Source organism: Corylus avellana, chromosome 2 (genome assembly GCF_965113065.1).
Source record: "Corylus avellana chromosome 2, dhCorAvel1.hap1.2, whole genome shotgun sequence".
Classification (NCBI taxonomy): domain Eukaryota; kingdom Viridiplantae; phylum Streptophyta; class Magnoliopsida; order Fagales; family Betulaceae; genus Corylus; species Corylus avellana.
Genome location: NC_142491.1, coordinates 42,105,049 through 42,122,860, shown reverse-complemented (window position 1 = coordinate 42,122,860; position 17,812 = coordinate 42,105,049). Strand labels below are relative to the sequence as shown.

At 37.2% G+C, this 17,812-nt stretch overlaps 3 protein-coding genes across 5 annotated transcripts; 1 reads left to right on the top strand and 2 right to left on the bottom strand.

Annotated features, from left to right (window-relative positions):
* Positions 1–166: 166 nt before the first annotated feature.
* On the bottom strand, positions 167–832 carry LOC132167902 (pathogenesis-related protein PRMS). Its single transcript, XM_059578943.2, has one exon. It carries the CDS (start codon positions 770–772, stop codon positions 215–217), a length of 558 nt encoding a protein of 185 aa, XP_059434926.1. The 5' UTR covers positions 773–832; the 3' UTR covers positions 167–214.
* Positions 833–1,300: 468 nt separating this feature from the next.
* Positions 1,301–9,363, bottom strand: LOC132188976 (Tudor/PWWP/MBT superfamily protein). 2 transcript variants are annotated; one of them, XM_059603444.2, is made up of 4 exons: positions 8,811–9,363; positions 5,975–6,573; positions 5,504–5,800; positions 1,301–3,195 (listed from the first exon to the last, which is right to left on the bottom strand). In XM_059603444.2, the coding sequence occupies exons 1-4, from the start codon at positions 8,990–8,992 to the stop codon at positions 1,919–1,921; spliced, it is 2,355 nt and encodes a 784-aa protein (XP_059459427.2). In that variant the 5' UTR covers positions 8,993–9,363; the 3' UTR covers positions 1,301–1,918. The 2 variants fall into 2 exon arrangements, with proteins under 2 accessions (XP_059459427.2, XP_059459421.2); XM_059603438.2 differs by having other exon boundaries at positions 5,504–6,573.
* A 2,056-nt stretch (positions 9,364–11,419) lies between these two features.
* On the top strand, positions 11,420–15,100 carry LOC132189087 (uncharacterized). 2 transcript variants are annotated; one of them, XM_059603606.2, is made up of 5 exons: positions 11,420–11,657; positions 12,281–12,896; positions 13,099–13,371; positions 13,523–14,571; positions 14,685–15,100. In XM_059603606.2, the coding sequence occupies exons 1-5, from the start codon at positions 11,544–11,546 to the stop codon at positions 14,751–14,753; spliced, it is 2,121 nt and encodes a 706-aa protein (XP_059459589.2). In that variant the 5' UTR covers positions 11,420–11,543; the 3' UTR covers positions 14,754–15,100. The 2 variants fall into 2 exon arrangements, with proteins under 2 accessions (XP_059459589.2, XP_059459581.2); XM_059603598.2 differs by having other exon boundaries at positions 13,505–14,571.
* The last annotated feature ends 2,712 nt before the right edge of the window (positions 15,101–17,812 follow it).

Below are 17,812 nucleotides of genomic sequence, written 5' to 3'. Positions count from 1 at the left end.
CGGGAGACTTGAATCCCATTTTACATTCTTTTGTCATGTTAGACACTCTATTTGTTTTGATGCAAACATGAATTTAATGGAAAACTTTAATGCAATATTTAATTTAAATTTCACGTATTCTTCAACAACTAAAGTAGGCATTTACCCTAAAGAAATGAAACAATCGTGAATATCCCAAACAAATGACGAATCCCATATGCTTATATACAACACATCAAAATGGTTTTTGACCTATCACATTACCATGGGGATCATAGTTACAAGTGATAAATGTGTCCTTACTCCTGCATATGACTTTTGCGCAGCCAACCTTGAAGCTTTGCCTCCAAATAATCTGGGTATAGTGCAGGCAATCTTTGTTCTGAGTACAAGAATTGGTGTTATGGTTGTAGTAACTTCTTTCGGCAGCCCATGCTTCAACTGCATCACCTGGTTTCCAATCTTTGCCACTTCCCCAGAAGAGATTTTCGCCATAGTTGCTGTTGGAATGAATCAAAGCACAATCTCCTTGGCGTTGGTGTGCCCACCAAGAAGCGTAATTGGCTAGTTTTTTGCTCCATGTAAGAGGAGGGAGCCCAAGCTTTGCTCTTAAAGTGTTGTGGGGTGTCAAATATTGCTGGATTGTGTTGTCAGGAGTGGTCTTTAATTGGCGTCTAGCAAGAAGCTGGGAGGAAAGTTCATGGGTTGAGTGAGAGAAATAGAGCTTAGGATAAGAAGAAATCAGGAGGAAAGTTCCAAATAAGCCCCATGAAAGCAAGCCTCTGATCTCCATGAGAGAGAGAGAGAGAGAGAGAGAGAGAGAGTGTTGGTTATGAAGATCAGAAATCAATCTATTGGTATATAAAGAGGAATTTGCATTATGATTACTAATATATTATATGTCATTTGATGCCAAAGAGGAATCCTTTCATGTGATAACCATAAGGCCTCCATGTGTAAGAGAATCGGGTTGTAAAACACGTTAATGAATGTGAAGGAGAGAATCCAGCAAATGACAATAGGCATTAAGAAAAGTTCATTTAGGGAGGATGGTTGTGACTTTTAACTAACAAAACGGCTTCTAATCATTGGACCAGCATAATTAACGGAAAATGTTGGTCCTCTTTACCAGTTTAGTCCTCCTCCTCCTCCTGTGTTGTTGCTTTCACCTTAAAACTTATCCCAAATTCTTAAGCCATCGCATTTTTGCAACATCTGCTCACATTCGTTCAATAACCCAAATACTTTGCAAACATATCGTGATACTCTGGCAAGAACCGCTTAGAAGATAATACATGCATTACCTATTTTGCATAACAAGTAAACCTTTCAACTTCAGTATATCCTCATCGTATGCATTGCTCAGCCTTACAGAAAAAGTAGAGCTCGAAATATCTATTTTACATGAGTAAAAAAATCCAAGCAGTGCACCATATCTCTCACTGCAATGATAATTGCTCAACAAGATTACAGATTCGGGTATATACCTAAATTGATCCCCACTATTCCAGGTTTTCTATAATTTTTTTTTTTTAAATAGTAAAAAAAAAAAAAAAAAAAAAAAAACTTGTAGGTACATATGCTGGTACAGAAATGAAATATACAGTCGTCAACATAAATTTCCAGAATACCTATTTTATATCCATATAAGTTCTGACTACTTGTTTCTGGCTAATAAGAGCTTTCTTTCTCCAATTCCTCAGAAACCCATATCCAACAAATGTACAGTTATGGCCCTTATATTAACAATATCTGATTTCTCCCTCTATGATCTGCTTCATCTCATTATTCAAAAAGGCAGCAGAATCTTCACCTCCACAGTGCTGACAATCAATAGGATTGGAGTTTGGGGTTGCGTTCTTTGGAAAGAAGAAATTAGCAACAACTGTTGTGCTAGCAGTATAAGATTATTGTTCCCATGTGAAAATGTACATGTAATCTATGATGGATTTCTCTCCACATTACTATTCAACAAGACCGCATTACTAGCTGCTTTTGACGGTGGCCTATTGATCTTCTCGAGTAACCTACTGAATACTAATTTAACGGGTATGCAAGCTACTGTGGTGGGCCCAGATGACTCCGGCTTTATCAGCCCATCCATTTGACAATTATTGCTATCTTGTACAGGCTTGATACTAAAATTCTGTTCAGTAGCTATTGAAGACAGAGTTCTAGTTTTCTGACTAGATGATAAGCTTACTTTCCTTGGTAGCTTTTTCACAAACTTCCTGTCAGTTGGAGGCCGAGGAATGTAAGGGAGGTTACTCTTCTCCAGGCTTGCCTTGTGACTGAAACTCCCTGCATTTAATTTCTTTAATGGAGGTTTCCTTTCTTGATCTAAAAAGGGAAGATCGCTGGTGGCTTCATCACCATCCAATGCTGATGATAAATGAGGGCGTGGGATCCGAACATTCGCTGTCCTCCTTGCAGTCCTCCAAGCTGGCTGAAGTGCTGTATTTTCACTGTTAAGCACTTCAGTGCCAAAATCAACTGTAGAAAGAATAGTTTCAGCTGAACCGTCTTCTAGGGCTTCAATTTGAATTGGGTGCCCTATAATTGCCTTCCCATTTAACTTGCTCATCAGAGAAACAATAGGGACAGGCTCTTTCTGATAGCTTGCTTGGACCTTCAAATCCACATTTACCAGCATGGATCTCGGCCTCCCACCAAATTGACGATGGCCATCAAAATATGGACCAAAACGCTCTGCTTTGATGTTCCAATATCCTTTCAAAGCAGGCTGATCCTCCCATGTCAAGTCCTCCCAATCAACTAAATTACTACCAATACTATTTCGACCCCTGGATGCAGCTCTTGATGTCGAGGAGGGCCTACTGTTCAATCTAACTCTCGAAGTCCCTATATCCCTTTCATTTATATCATCCTCATCAACACTATAATCAAAATCATCACTTCTACGGAAGCTCAAACTCTGCCTCAAAGTCCTGTGGCTCAAACGACTTCTCTTCTCTTCAGGATATGTTCTGTAAATGGAACCTATTCCATCACTTGCATCCACAGGCTTTTTTGTAAGATTGCGAATATTCCTTTTACCTTTCAATCGCCATTTAGACACTGCATCATTAGCAGAAACATGGTCATGAAGATAAGGGTGAGACATGTCGCCAGAAAATGCTGACTCATCATGCTCCTCCGTACTCATGCTTCCATGTTCTTGTGCTTCAGATCTTCCTGGAGCATTCCATTCTGCTTCTGTAGGTACAGCAACATCCAAATGGCATAAAGATTAGAGATTGATGAGGAAAGAAATTGAAATAGCCAAATCATCAAAACCACTAAGAAAAATCAAGTAAAATCTCAAGAGGCATATTTAATACATCACAAGCTATTATATCACAGAAGAAGAAGAAGAAGAAGAAGAAGAAGAAGCAAAAGATGCTTCCACATCATAGGGGCCTACAGACAATCCAATAGAATGCAAGCAGCCATGATAACTCTCAAGAACAATTAATAAGATCCCAAGTGTGAGACAATAGGAGGAGAAAAACATCTGAGTTACATTGGCAGTCTCAATACATCAACAGAGGAAATCCCTGCTGCTAACCAAAATAATATGTAGAACATATTCAGAACCCTAATACTTAAATTCTGATTATACTTGAATGCTTCTAATGGCCAATTTCTAAACAAAACCTATGGAGTCAGGTGGTAATATTTCAACCCTAGCAAATTAAAGCAAAGTCTATTACATTAAAAAATCCAGAACTAATTTATCGCAAAAGAAAACTTGTAACTCCCAAACTGCCAAGAGTTTATAGACCATCTTTTCAATTGCAACTTTTTAACAGATGAACCACCAGGTTCACAAATGGAAGGCCTTGTGAATTTTTGCGCTCTCTAGTTTAACAATTCGAACGTTTACCCTTACATGCTCAAGAATTAAAAAGTTCCATATTATCTCCATCAACACACACAAGAGAATAAAAAAGTTAACAATCAAAACGTTTTCTCTTAAAAGCTCAAGAATTAAGAAGTTCCACATATCCCCACCAACACACACACACACACTCAGACACACGCACATGCACATGCATGCACGTGCGCAAGCACGCGCACACACACACACACTAACCTCCCCACCTTCAGGTGTAGTATAACATGTTCCAGTTTTATGTAGAACAAAATGTCCTCCTCCTCTCAAGTAAAAAAAACTTGACAGAGAGGAAGCTTGGCAATTCTGCAAAAGATTTCTTATTAGCCTTCCTCTTTGTCAATCTGCAACTCATACTTTGCCCCTCTCCCTTTCTAGTCAACCCATCAGTCTCATCCTTCTAAATCCATGATCTTCGCTCAAAACAAAAGCCAAAAACATACCCAAGGGTTATTTTGTCCAATAAAAATGCATAGAGTGCTATCCTCCACCTGAAAGTCAGGAGGTTAGCAATGTATACATACACATGCACATACACAAGAAAAAGAAAAAGAAGCAGCTGACCAAAGTCATCCACCAAATCTGTAACAAAATACAGAAAAAAAAAAACAAAAAAAAAATCTCAAAATCAATTACCACCACTTAGAGAACTTCCGGGTAAAAGGGATTGCAGCCATTTGATTTAGCTTCATTTCAAAACACAGACGGAAACAAATGCAGCCATAATGGAAATCAATCCAGTAGTAAGACACTGGAAACTTTTTTTTGATAAGTAATAACCAGTAAGACACTGAAAACTACTTAAGATAGACCATACCAAGTCTTCTAAGTACTCAAAAACTGCTCGTAACAAAAAGATATGAGCTTTTGGTATTAATAAAACTTCCTGATTCCAAATTCTTACCTGCAGATGAATCTTCCTTCTCCAAAATAATCCTATACTTCCATCTCATTCTTTCCGTAGGACATGAATATAAAATCAAATCCAACACGTTCATCATGACCATGAACACTCAACTGCGTCATCACGGCAGCGATGGATGTCCCTTTATATTCTCCAAATATAAATAGATAGAGAACAATTAAAGACTAGGACACCCCAACTGAAAACGAAAGACCATCTTTGATAAATAGATAGTGACCACGAAACTTCTTTTTCTATAAGCACTCTAGATATCACTTTATAGTTCCAATATACTTGCTACCTGGCTGATTTTATTTTATAATCATTCAAACATAATATTCTTCACTTTCAATCAAGGCAGCAAAGTCTATTGATTTTATTTTTTAATCAAACTCAGAAATAAATACAAAACCAATCCTTGGAAATATCTTGACAGTCCAACAACCACCATGGTAGAGCATGCTAGGCGTCATTATCTTTATCAATCTATCACTTGCAATAAATTTCCAAAGCTCTAATCAAGGGGAACCAAATAGACTAATAGTTAACAACAGAAAAAGACACCGAATCTTTCAACCAGGACATATATCATCAGCAAGCATCAAACAAGTGATCTTTTGAATATGTAGAGCACTAAACAACATAGATTAATCAAGTTTTGATAGATATATAATAACCACAGTATGGATACGAGACAAGAAATTAAAAATAGTAAGACTTCAAACCTGATAGTACAGTCATCTCTTCTTCCATATCTGGTTCCGTCTCGGAAGAATCAGACTCGGATTCAGAAGAATCAGTTTCAGAAGAATCAGATTCAACATCTTCTGTAAAACCAGAAGAGTTCTCTTCAATCAAAGAACCAGGATAAGGAACAAAGTTACCCATTCCGAACTGGGAAGCTGACATCTCAATCTTTCTTGGAGAAGTTTCATTGTGATCCAAAGAATCACCATGCTCAGCTGTCACGTAGACACATCTGCTCCTCTTAGCTCGAGAAGTAACTCCCATCTGCTCCACTCCTGAAATAGAAGTAGAAACAGTACCACAGTCAGGTTGCAAAGAATCAGAGACTCCTAATTTTGCACTACTCTGCAAAACTTGAATAAGAGGGCGTCGCTTATCACGTCTCTTGACCAAAAATTCCTCAGTCAACCCCTCATGTGATCTTTTCCTTTTTTCTAAAGAATTTTTACCATTTGCATGACTTGCATTTCCCATGCTAAGATGACCACCACCAGGAAGAGCATCAGCATGATTATCAGCTATAGGTTTCCGAGAACCATTCGAAACTACAGAAGATGAAAGCTTCTGTTTGGAAGGGGCAATCCTAAGACCGAAATCTTGCAAATCTCTCATTCGGGGTATGATATCAGAATGATCATTTGCCCCACTCAGTTGATTTCCATCTTTAGCTTTCTGTGAAGAAAGAAGACCACCAACAGTCTTGTCCTTATGATACATTTCAAGCCTGCTAGAACCTTGATGTGAATTGGAATTTCCAAGCTTTCCATTATCATCTCCAAAACTTTCTGAAGAAGTAACTAACCCCTTTTTGATATCACCAGATGATTTACTGTTCCTGCGATCAGAATCTATACATAACTTTCCTTGCTTTTCCAACAGTTGCCTCTCAAGTTCAAGAGCATGAAGAATAGCATCTTCTCGACGTGCATATTTCTCCCTTTTCTTTATTGGCATGCCTTGGGAGGACTCAGCTTTTTCAATACAATCATCAAATTCGCCACATCTAAATGCCTTCACTCGCTTGGATTTCTCTAAATTGTACCAATCCCTGAGAAGAAATACCACCAAAGAGTTTTATAAGTATCAGAGTAGGTACTAAGGTACAACAAAAACAGCCATGAATATAGAAGAAGTATCTAGGCATATTGTGAAGAATAAGACTTTGTTCCCCCATTTTTAATTTATAAATAAAAAAGAAAAACGCTTATGTAACACTTGTTATAAATAAAGAACATAGCATCTCAAGTAACTTCTTAAAGAAATCAGCATGCCACTTTGCTGTCTTTTATCTATCCAACCACATGTCAAAGCTCTTCAAACCCTTCATTGAGAAAACTAATGAGCATAAAAAGAATAATCAATTTTATGCATGAGTAAAGACAAGAAAATTATCATATGAGGCTGATGGCATAAACTATAGAAAATATAACTTGATAAAGGGTATGCAATTTTACCACCAAAGAACATTTGAAAGAAAAAAACACACAAGGAAGAAACAAAGAAATAAAGGGAAAAAAAGGCCTGGTAATAAGGTCACTGCAATGCAGAATGGGGAAGGGGGGACCAGATGTCATGGGAACAAGTGCCTGGAAAGGCAGAAATGGATCGAAATAGACACTGCAAAACAAGGCAAAGGAGGCAGGTTTGGTTAAATTTCCTTGGGGTTTCTCGGAATTACTAATTACCATGTCCGTTGGGAGTTGGTTAGCCCAAAATCCAAATTTCACAATTCAATGTAAAGCTGAAACACAGTTGGTTAGACCAGATGTCATGGGAATAAATGATCAGACAAACAAAGTAAACCACTGAAACACATTTTTTGTACAAATCAAAAGAACAAAAACTGGAAGGTCCATTCAAGGTGCTAGGATTCCATGGTTTGGCAAGTGCTATGCAGACAATAGGGGATATTTACCACCAAATAAGAGAGGTAAAAGAACTGCCACAATAAGAATTTGTGCTAAAGCAGTGCAACATGTAAATCATAGAAGAATACAGGGTTAAAGCCTTCTCCGTGTATTAAAAGATTAACCACATGCAGCATCAGTGAAACCCTCTCCCCTGCTTTCCCTCTCTCTCAGAAAAAAAGAAAACCCTCAAGTCTCCAGCTCTTGCAGTCAAAACACATACACACACATAGAGCGGGTGGGTGGGGGTTATTTGGCAGTAATCACACACCAGGAAGATAAAGTACAAACTTGCCCATACAAGCAGCACAAACAGCCATTATAAACTGAATCTAACTAATATATCCTCACCCAAAAAAAAAAAAAAAAGTATCATTGTGACTTTCACCGTCTATATCACTCAATGTACAAAATACAAGGAAATGATTTTTTTTGATAAATAACAATATAAGAAAATAATTAAGAATAGAACACACAAAAAGAAAAGACAAAAAGACATAAGGTTCATGATTTAAAAAGAAATCTATACCGAAACTCAATATGTTTATTAAAATCCAGAAAATAGAACAGAACCATACATACATGTAATGTAACTAGATATAGACATTCAAAACCCTAATTTTGACAAGTTAATTGTAAGTGTCGCCCTCCTACCCATAGAACACCAAACACATCCAAGTAATGAAGTTTGGTTGCTCTTTGAAAAGACCCAAAAGTAATGTTCTCCTTTACTTTTCTTTTTTAGTTTTTGATAAGATGAAAATGTTTTTATTATAACTGAAAATTTTATGTGCAAAGGATGGGGTTTTGGTCCATAGTTTGTGGCAACTGTTCTATTTCCAGGTAGCTGAATGATTATGTATCGTGAGGTCATGCATGGAACAAGGTCGATGGTGAGATTGCTGTTTTAAGATCTACTAGCTGCGTGTATAACTTACGAATAAAAGAAATAAGCATATCAAAAAAATGTCACAACCACCATCAGACAACAACCATTTCTCAAAACAATTCATTTTTTGTTCTCTCTTTCCTTATTGAACGAAGTGATGAAGATTTGCTTCATTACAGTTCCTACCAACCCAAAAGAGCATTATCACTCACCAATTAAATTCTAGCATAAAAAAAGTCAGTCTTTACCACAGAATATTCTATGAAATGCACAAGATGCTATCATTTACCAAAAATTCATACATCCATTTACCCATTTGTGATTAACAAAAAATCAAAAGAACAAGTACCCAATAAAATAATCAACCCCACAATAATTGCACAGAAATCACTAACAGCATCAAAATCTTACATCTTTACACAAAATCTAGTCCCATAATGTAAATTTGAATAGATGAAAATCGAGAGAGAGAGAGAGAGAGAGACTGACACGCTAGCGTCCTCCCTTCCGAGAAGCTTGACCGGAGTCCCGGAGCGCGGCGACGTGAGATGCGAAGTGGAGAGCTCTTCGGGCCCCAGTATCTTCCCCGGCCACCACGACCCGTTCCTCCTCCTCACCCACACAATCGATCCCGCGCTGCACCCTGCCGCGCCTGATCCCTCGCTCTCCATATCTCTGACTCTTTCTCACTCTCTCTGTATCTGTCTATCTCTCTCTCTCTTTCTCTTTCTCTCTTTCTCTTTCTCTTTCTCTCTTTCTCTTTCTCTCTGTATCTCTCTCTCTCTCTCTCTCTCTCTCTCTCTCTGAGTCTCCGTTTGGCTCAGCCACCGGCGAAGAAGAAGCGGATGGTCCGAGAACTGGTGTATCCGGAGGATCCAATACTGGGAATTCGGGTTAGGGTTAGGGGTTCCATTCAATTCAGAATTGGGGATTTTTGTTAGTTTTCATATCTAGGGCTTTCAGTTTTCAATCTCTCTCTCTCTAGAAGGGTATTCGGTTTCTCTCTCTACAACTTGGTCTGACTCTCAGTTGCTGCCGTGTTAGTTGGGTCAACTTTTGGTGGGTTTGGAAACTTGAGCGGAGTGGGCTGAATCCGCGTGATACGGGCTTTGGGCTTTGACGACTCACTGGGCTGGGCTGGATTATTGGCTGCTATTATGTATTAGGATCCAACTTTTTTCTTCCTAATTATCATTTCATTTCCAATATAATAATATTAGAAATTACATTTTTATTTCGCAACTATTTCAACGTCGGTGTGACAGTTCTAACCAAATTTTGGATCACTCATTGTTTAAAAATAATAATAATTGATTGAGACTATCATATCTATATTGTAAGATATTTGTGTACTGATATAAATATGATATATAACATTTTTCTTTACAAAATACTCGCTTAACTATCATGGACCGTCACAATGTGTCAAACTCACAATACTTGCTGAAATATCTCTAACAAAAATGACTACATGTCATTTTTTTGTTTGACATTGTAACTTGGATAGTTTGAAACAAATTTCTTTCAACTTAGTTTATAATATTGTCATGTTTTCCTTAGTATGTAATAAACACATATTTTAAAAAATATTTTAAACACTTTTATCATGCCACTATTTCACCCCACTCACGTAGTAGTGCCAATAAGCCATTATTATTTTTTTTAAAAAAAATCTAAAGGTTAATTGATACTTCTACATTAGCATGATATGATAGTAGTAGGATAAAAGTATGCTTTTTAGAATTACTCTAACTTTAAATCCACATGACATATACTATGCTACGAATCCGCTCCAAGACCGTTAGACCTACCATGGTTGCTTTGCTCTCTACTTCAATTGACTACCCTCTAGTAGCATTCACTTTGGGCTCCATGTAACTAAAAACACACCCCGTCTGCCTAGCTACAATAGACAAGCCATTGTTGGGCAGCTGCAGCGCTCAACAATCTGCTGAGCACTGTAGCTCAACAATTTATAACATATATTAATATACAATCCGTTCTATCATCTCTCATTCAGTAAAAATTTATTTTATTATCTCTCGGCCAATTGTTATTGAATGACACTTGAACTTTAATAATAAATAAATAATATTTAAATGAAATAGTGAAAGTAAATAGCTAAAATGCTGAGCCGAATGTAGATGCTTTGAAAAAATAGGTAGTTAAAATAAAAAATGTAATATTTTAGCTAAACATTTACTGAGCCGGATAATCGGTGCATATCATCTAGATATATAGGTGTATATTTGTGTAAGTGCAGACTGTGTATACTATTAAAATGAGTTTTGATGACGTTGCTCCTGTCATTAGTGATCATGAAGGCAGCAAGCAACACTATTTGCTATAAACTTGGCAACCTCTTTAAGCATAAGTCCCTTGCTTCAGAGATTCACTTCTAACAATATTGGCCATTAACATGGCTCCTCTATTTTCATATTGGAGCATTTCCCCCATTAACATGGCTCTTTTATTTTTATTTAAATAATAAGTTAGTTGTTACTCTGCAAAAGTTAAAACAAATGTTTTGTCAAAACAGAAACATAACTGTTGAAATTGAATTTGATGCCTATTTTGTATGTGAGGCAAACAATTTGAATGAGATTTTATAATGTGTGGCAAACAATTTAAATGAGGTTCTATCTTCATTTCAATTTCGTCCCTCTATTTTAAATGTGCTTGCACAAATGAAAGATTAATTATGTCAAACGACACTTAAATGGTACAGTTCATCGTCTAGGGAATAAAATCTTATCTTATAAAAATTGTCCCCCCCCCCCCCCCCCCTCTCTGTCAATTCTAGTTAATTTATTAGACACGTGTCTCTCTCCCATAAGTCCAGCATTGAAGCAAGCATGGCCACTTGATGTCCAATCTATGGCCCTGATTTACTCATCATGACCAGATGAGTCTATAACGCACACTTCCACGGAATCTGGTTTACCAATCAATAACCACACACGGTCACACCCCCCATAACCCTAATCCAAATTCAAATTTCAAATTCCACGCTCCAACGGTCACATTCCCTAGGGTTTCTCTAACGTCTCTCTTACATATACCCCTCCAACCATTTCCTCTCTCACTCACCGCCTCCTCCACTTTCTCTTCCTTTGCATCCAAATCTTGCACAACCAAAAATACCTTGTTTTGAACATTTCAAGCGAACAGTTTCTCAATTTCTTTCTCGTTTTATTGTTGTTGTTTTGTGAATTTTGAGCGATGGATTTCCACAGCCTGGCAAGGAGGGAGCTCCAGGCTCTCTGCAAGAATAACAAGATCCCAGCCAACATGACTAACGTAGCTATGGCTGATGCTCTCAAGGCTCTTCAACATGTAATCTTTTTCCTCGACTCTTCAATACCCATTTTACATCCTTCTTTCTTTTCTGTTTGTTTGCTGAGAAATTGTAGGAAAAATTAAATATAAGTTTGCATTTCTATAACTTTATGTTCATCATAATCAGTTTGTTCGCTAACAAAATCATACGAAAAGAAATGCACATTTGGATCTTTCTTTCTTTTCTTTTTATTTTATTTTTATTTATCTTTATAGTACCCTATTTCATATTTTTCTTCATAGTCTCTTGTTTCTTGAATTTGATGTATCAACTGGAGTGTTATGTTCAGATTTTAGATCTTTCGCTATTCTCTGTTTGTTAAAGTTTGTGAATTTTCATGCCATTTTGTTTGGAACCAAACGTAGCTATTGAGTTCTACAGATTTCGATTTATTGTAAACGGGTCTATCTTTCGCAGAACTTGCAGAAACAGAAAGGTCTAGAAAAGGAAAAAGACCAAAAAAAAATAAAAAAATGAACCCTTTATAATCCTCTATAGTTAAAGAAACGAGAAATTTCCTAGCATTCTTTTCCATTGATTCGATTCAATCTCCCTGTAAATCCTTAGTTTGTTATTTTTTCTTTCAATATTTATCATTCAATCCAAATCGATGTGTCAGGTCGAAGGGCTCGAAGAATTCTTGAATCCATCCGATTCCGATCTCTCAAAACCTGTGGAGGAAGCTCTGAACGGATCGCCAGATATTCCTCGCACTGCCTGCAGAACCTCGACTCGCAGAAAACCCATCAAAGACGAACCTAAAAGCACACAACCCTTGAGTCGCACTCGTCGTGGGACAAGAGGAAGAACCGCCGAAGACATCGATCAAGAAAACAAAGATGTCAATGTGCCTATAACCCCAGCAGCGCCGAGCGGCAGCAGAAGAGCATCGGTGGCGGCTTCGTCTCGCAGAAACATTGAGACCCAGATGAAGGAAGACGAAGAGGATAAGAAGAAAGAGGCTCAAGGAAGGAGTGCCGTGCCAAGCAGCCGCGGACGACCCCCAGTCGCTTCGGCTCGCAGGAAGCTGGAGACACAAAAGGAGGTGAATTCGGTGCAGCGAGTGTATAGTACAAGGCGGTCGGTGAGGCTGTTGGAGAACAATATGGCTAAGTTGAGCATGATGGAGAATGGAAGTGCAGAACCTATAAAGATCGATCGTGATTTGTTTGAAGAGATGGGTAATAGTTCGGAGACATCTGAGGTTTCTGTTGAAGTTGAAAAGAATATCCAAGGTATGTGTTTGGGTACTAGGATTTACACATTTCGCTTCTCTAACTGTTATATGAGAAATTTTCTCAGCATATGTACTTGTGTGACATGTGTATTTGCTTTTCTGAATAAGGAATATTATATTATATTTACATTTTCACGAGAAATTAAAATGGTATGAAGGTGATGTGATATTCACTGACATTGTTTATATTTTGATCTCAGGAACTAGTACGCAGACAATGTCAGAAGAGGAAGGTTCAGAGAAAACCGATGATTCCGAAGTTTTATCGAATACGAAAACAATTGGATCACTAGAGACTGAGAGAGAATTGAAATTTGGTGTTAAAGAGGACAAGAGTGATGATGGGTATGACATAAATGTTTTGAAGTCAGAACAGGCTCTGGGTTCTGAGATATCTGATAATTTTGGCGTTTTTAAAGTTCCAGAGGCAGTAGATGAAGCAATAGATGTGGGTGATGAAACTGTAGAGAAGGGTGAGTTTTACTCTGTTAGTGTTTTTAAATGTGATCAGTATCTTTGTAATTTTAATTCATATAGTGGTTCTTGTCATCAACATTTCTGTGCTTCTGTTGAGTTCTATGAATTTGATGTTGATCCCCCTCGCAGGACCTGCTGATGTTTCAGTTACTGTGCAAGATACAGGCGTTGAAGATTCTTTGGCAATTAAAGCATCCACTGATGTTTTTGCTGAGGTTAAGGACCATGATGTTGTTGCTTCTCAATTTATGTTGCCAGAACATGGTATTGATTGCGATAGTGTAGAAGAATCTCTTGAGCCCAATTTACAGAGTCAGAGTTCCTCCGACGTTCAAGACCAGGCAAGCAAAGATTCTCACATGAATGTGGTGGTGGATGATGACCTTGGCAGTCATGATTCTGAATCGGAATACTCCACTGACTGGGAGTCTGATGAAGACGACGAGTCAGATGCAAGTTCACCCGAGAGTCAAGAAAATAAGAGTGATGATGATGCAGAAACAGATGAAAAGGATCCAGAGGCTCCAGTTCTTCCTGAAGACCAGATGGCTGGTTTTGAGAAGTTGGAGAGCAAAATAGAAGAATCGGATCAACTTGTTAACAAGTCTAATACTACTATTGGCAACGATTCAGGTTCTGAAAGCTTTATTGCTGAACACTCGGAAATAGAGTCTGTTGACTCTGCTGATGAAGAAAGCCTGAATGATGACCATGTTATGGTTGAAGGTGTCTGTGTAATGCCAGCACATGAATCTTTGGACAAGACTCCAACTTCTGTGAAGAAAATGAGTCATCTAATTTCTGGCAGCGAAGTCACTTGCAAAACTCCATGTCAACCATTTGCAGCTGACCAGATCTCGGGCCAGTTTCCTCGTCCAACTCAGTTGACACAAAAAAAATCTTCTGCTATAGAAGAATCGATTCAGAAGATCATTGATGTTTCAGACGATGATGATGAAGACCTTGACAATGGAAATGGGAAACTGGAGCTCGAAAAGGATAAGGCGAAGCAAGACGAGAACACAGTTGATGGGGATAGCATACTGGAAATGTACACAGGAGTGAGTTCAATTGATGGGGATAACATGCTGGCAATGTTCGCAGGAATGAGTTTAAGGCAGCTCAGGAAGAAGGTGAAGATGGAATTGCAAATTACACACGACAGAAAGAACAATAAGGATAAAAGTACCACTAAGGTGAGCCTATTCTCTCTCTCTCTCTCACACACACACACCTTTATTAGCTGGTAATTGTAAGAGTTAATACTGTGTTATACTCTACCAACTGTTTTTGGTTCATTGATGAGCAGGAGCATGATGGGAAGAAAAGAGTTGCCTTGAAACCATTGCCAGAGAACTGTATGGATGGTGGAGTCTGAGAAAGGAAGATGAAATACCTCTATGCCGAAGGGGAGAGAAGTGTTTTAAGAGAATGAAACTATCCTATCCTTGGGTATTGTTTCTTTTATCCAAATTCCGGTTGAGATGGGCCAATGATGTGGGAGGGTTTAAACCTTGGTTTGCCTTATTTTTGTTCCTTTTCCTGCTCAAATAAGTACCAGAATTTTGTAGGATCTATTTTTTTTTGGTCAGTATGTGGGCTATTGATTCAAGTTTTGTAATAATGTTGGCTCATCCAATGTTTTGTTGATGGGTGTGGATTATGAGAGTGATCAAGCGTGCTTATCAATACTATGTAGCACAATTTTATCAATTTCTAGTTCATTTGTATGCCTTCTTTATGGTACCAAAGTTCCATATAAAGGCAAAAGCTGAATTTATTGGAATTTTATCATTCTGCCATACCATCAGATGCTGTCATTTTATTATGACAATATCAAAATCCAATAAAGATCAATTTTATATTCATTGGTAGTTTTAAAAGCCACTTAGAAGTATGAAAAAATTATGTAAGGAAATGAGATTCTTCTTTTAAAAGTTTATTTCATATGACTAACCCACGTTGGATGGCCAAGCTACCTCGGACGCACTGCATTCTATCCCTATCCATCACTTTGGCCTCGGTCGACTTCTCACTTGTGGGAGTCTACCTATGCTATTTCCACATTAACAAATGACAATGACTCTTAATTGTGATTTTCTTTACCATGGTCTCCATATCTCTTTTGTACTTATGTTTTTCTTAGAAATGAATTTACTTGCTTACAAAAAGAAAAAGAATAATGTTACACATATTCACATTTTTTTACTCCCACTCTCACACACCTTTAGGTGGCCCTCACTCTCACTATTAGATCAAAATTTAATAATAATTCATCTTAATTAAATCAAATAATAAGAGTGGTTGCTACCTAAGCGTGTGTGAGAGTAAGAATAAGAGAATGGGAGTATGTGTAGCATGCTACCATATGATATACCACAAGAAAGAATTGCTAATCCTAGTCAAGCATGCCATCATGAATAAAGTATAAATTGACAACAATAAGTGTGAATATCAAAAATTGTAAATTGCTTTTGAAGGGAACTCACTAGCTTTCAACTCTAAACAATTAAAAAAAATTAAAAATTAAATAAAAACAAACAAAGAAATAAATAAATAAAATTAGAATTGATCAATTGAAAACGCAAACAACATGTTTCCTTTTTTAGAGACCGAGAGTGGAACCAATGATTAATTACCCTCGTGTCACACCAGCAATGACGTATTTTAAGTATGTCATATTTATTTGCCACGTCATGTATAAATTTTACGAGATTTTCGATCTAGCAAATGAAAGCCACCTGTCAAAACCTAATTCCGCCAAGTGCTTTTAAAGGGCAACTTATAAAATTCTTTACACGATATATACTTGTCACCTTTATAATTAACACTCCCCATTCAACATCTCAAACTCTTTCTCTCTCTCTCTCTCTCTCTCTCGCTCCAAGAAGAAGAAGAAGAAGAAGAAGAACCAGGAGGAGAAGGAGAGGAAGAAGAACAAGAAGAAGAAGAATGCATTTGAAAAACTTTGTTAGGAGGAAAATCTGCACGCTTGGGAAAAAACTATGTCTTAGCCATTCAAAGAAGTCATACGAGCAACTTGTTGAGTCGGAAAAGATGATGAGCTCCAGGACCCGAAAAGTTCGAAAAGGTTATGTAGCTGTGTACGTGGGAGAAGAGCAAAAGAGATACGAAGTTCCGTTGAAGTATCTTTCTCTTCCAAGTTTCCAAGATTTGATTGTGCAGGCAGAGCCACAAGAGCTTGAACCAAAGATTGAAGGACCCATCATGCTTGCATGCACGACCGAGATATTTGATCAGCTATTGAAGCTTGCAAAGGAGTAACCGCTTTGTTCGGCCCCTTGAGAGGACTGGGTCACTTGTTTGACCCATTTCTTACCGTTTGTAATTATTTTTGCTCTATTTTAGTTTGTTTTGAGTTTGTTGTTGGGGAGCCCACCCAATTTTAGTTTTTAGGATCGCCATTTCTCTCTTCCTTTTGGATCAAGAATGAGAATGATCATTTACTGTAACCATTTCCTTATTCAATTTTTTTTTTTAATCCCACTATTAAACTATCATCGGTTGATTTTCATATATATGCACTTTTAATAACAAGGGGCAAAATTTATTAAAAAGAATAATGTTATAAACTTTACTTTTATCTCACTACTATTTTACTCTACTGCTATGGTGGTTAGGGGCAGATCTAGACAATTATGTAGGGGGGCGGGTAAAAAATAAAAATAAAAAAATAGGGTGTAAAAAATTAATTTCAAATGGGTTATACCATAAAAACATATAATTTTGCGCTTGTTGGCAGTATCAATCAGCCCTTCAATTTTGTTTTTTCTTTTTTAACAATGTTTGAAGGGCACTACTACGTCAAAAGAATTATGAGATAACGGTGATGAGATAAAAATATGGTTTCTAGCGTCACTCTTTTTAATAACATCCAATATTATATACTCATTAGCGAAGTGTGTTCCTCGTACAACTTCAAATGATCGAGGCCTTTGGGTATTTTCATAATAATCTCAATATATCATGAAAATATTCTCCACAAATTATGGTAATAATTGCTACAATATTAACTATTGTAAATATGCTATAAATATTTTGTGATTCTATAATTATTGTATTTTCTTTTTTCTTCTGACATCACTCAACTATAAATATGCCATTATGTTATACAGTTAAATAGATCAAAAATACAACTTCTCTTCTACAATTCTGTTATATTTAACTTGTCTTTTTCTTCAAGTGGGATGATGTTTTTCTCACAGTAATAAATAGGAATAATTTGTGAAGCTGAAATGTGTTGAATTTCACTTGTAGCATGGTGCTCCCTCACTGGTTGATTGGACCTCCTTTATTAGCTTCTCATCCTTTTGATTTTTTGGAAATACATGCCATGCATTTAATAGAGTTTTATTATATACATTTAAGTTATAGTTTGCTTTCTCAACAAGTATGAAGTTCAAAATTAAGATATCT

Bases quoted from the DNA above. Each gene is read 5' to 3' on its own strand.
- LOC132189087 (XM_059603598.2), top strand. From the start codon at position 11,544: ATGGATTTCCACAGCCTGGCAAGGAGGGAGCTCCAGGCTCTCTGCAAG. The intron at 11,658-12,280 runs GTAATCTTTTTC...TCGATGTGTCAG, and splicing joins CTCTCAAGGCTCTTCAACAT to GTCGAAGGGCTCGAAGAATT. The intron at 12,897-13,098 runs GTATGTGTTTGG...TTTTGATCTCAG, and splicing joins AGTTGAAAAGAATATCCAAG to GAACTAGTACGCAGACAATG.
- LOC132167902 (XM_059578943.2), bottom strand. From the start codon at position 772: ATGGAGATCAGAGGCTTGCTTTCATGGGGCTTATTTGGAACTTTCCTC.
- LOC132188976 (XM_059603438.2), bottom strand. From the start codon at position 8,992: ATGGAGAGCGAGGGATCAGGCGCGGCAGGGTGCAGCGCGGGATCGATT. The intron at 6,574-8,810 runs GTCAGTCTCTCT...ATTTCTTCTCAG, and splicing joins GGAAGGGAGGACGCTAGCGT to GGATTGGTACAATTTAGAGA. The intron at 3,196-5,503 runs GTTTGAAGTCTT...CTGTACCTACAG, and splicing joins AGAGATGACTGTACTATCAG to AAGCAGAATGGAATGCTCCA.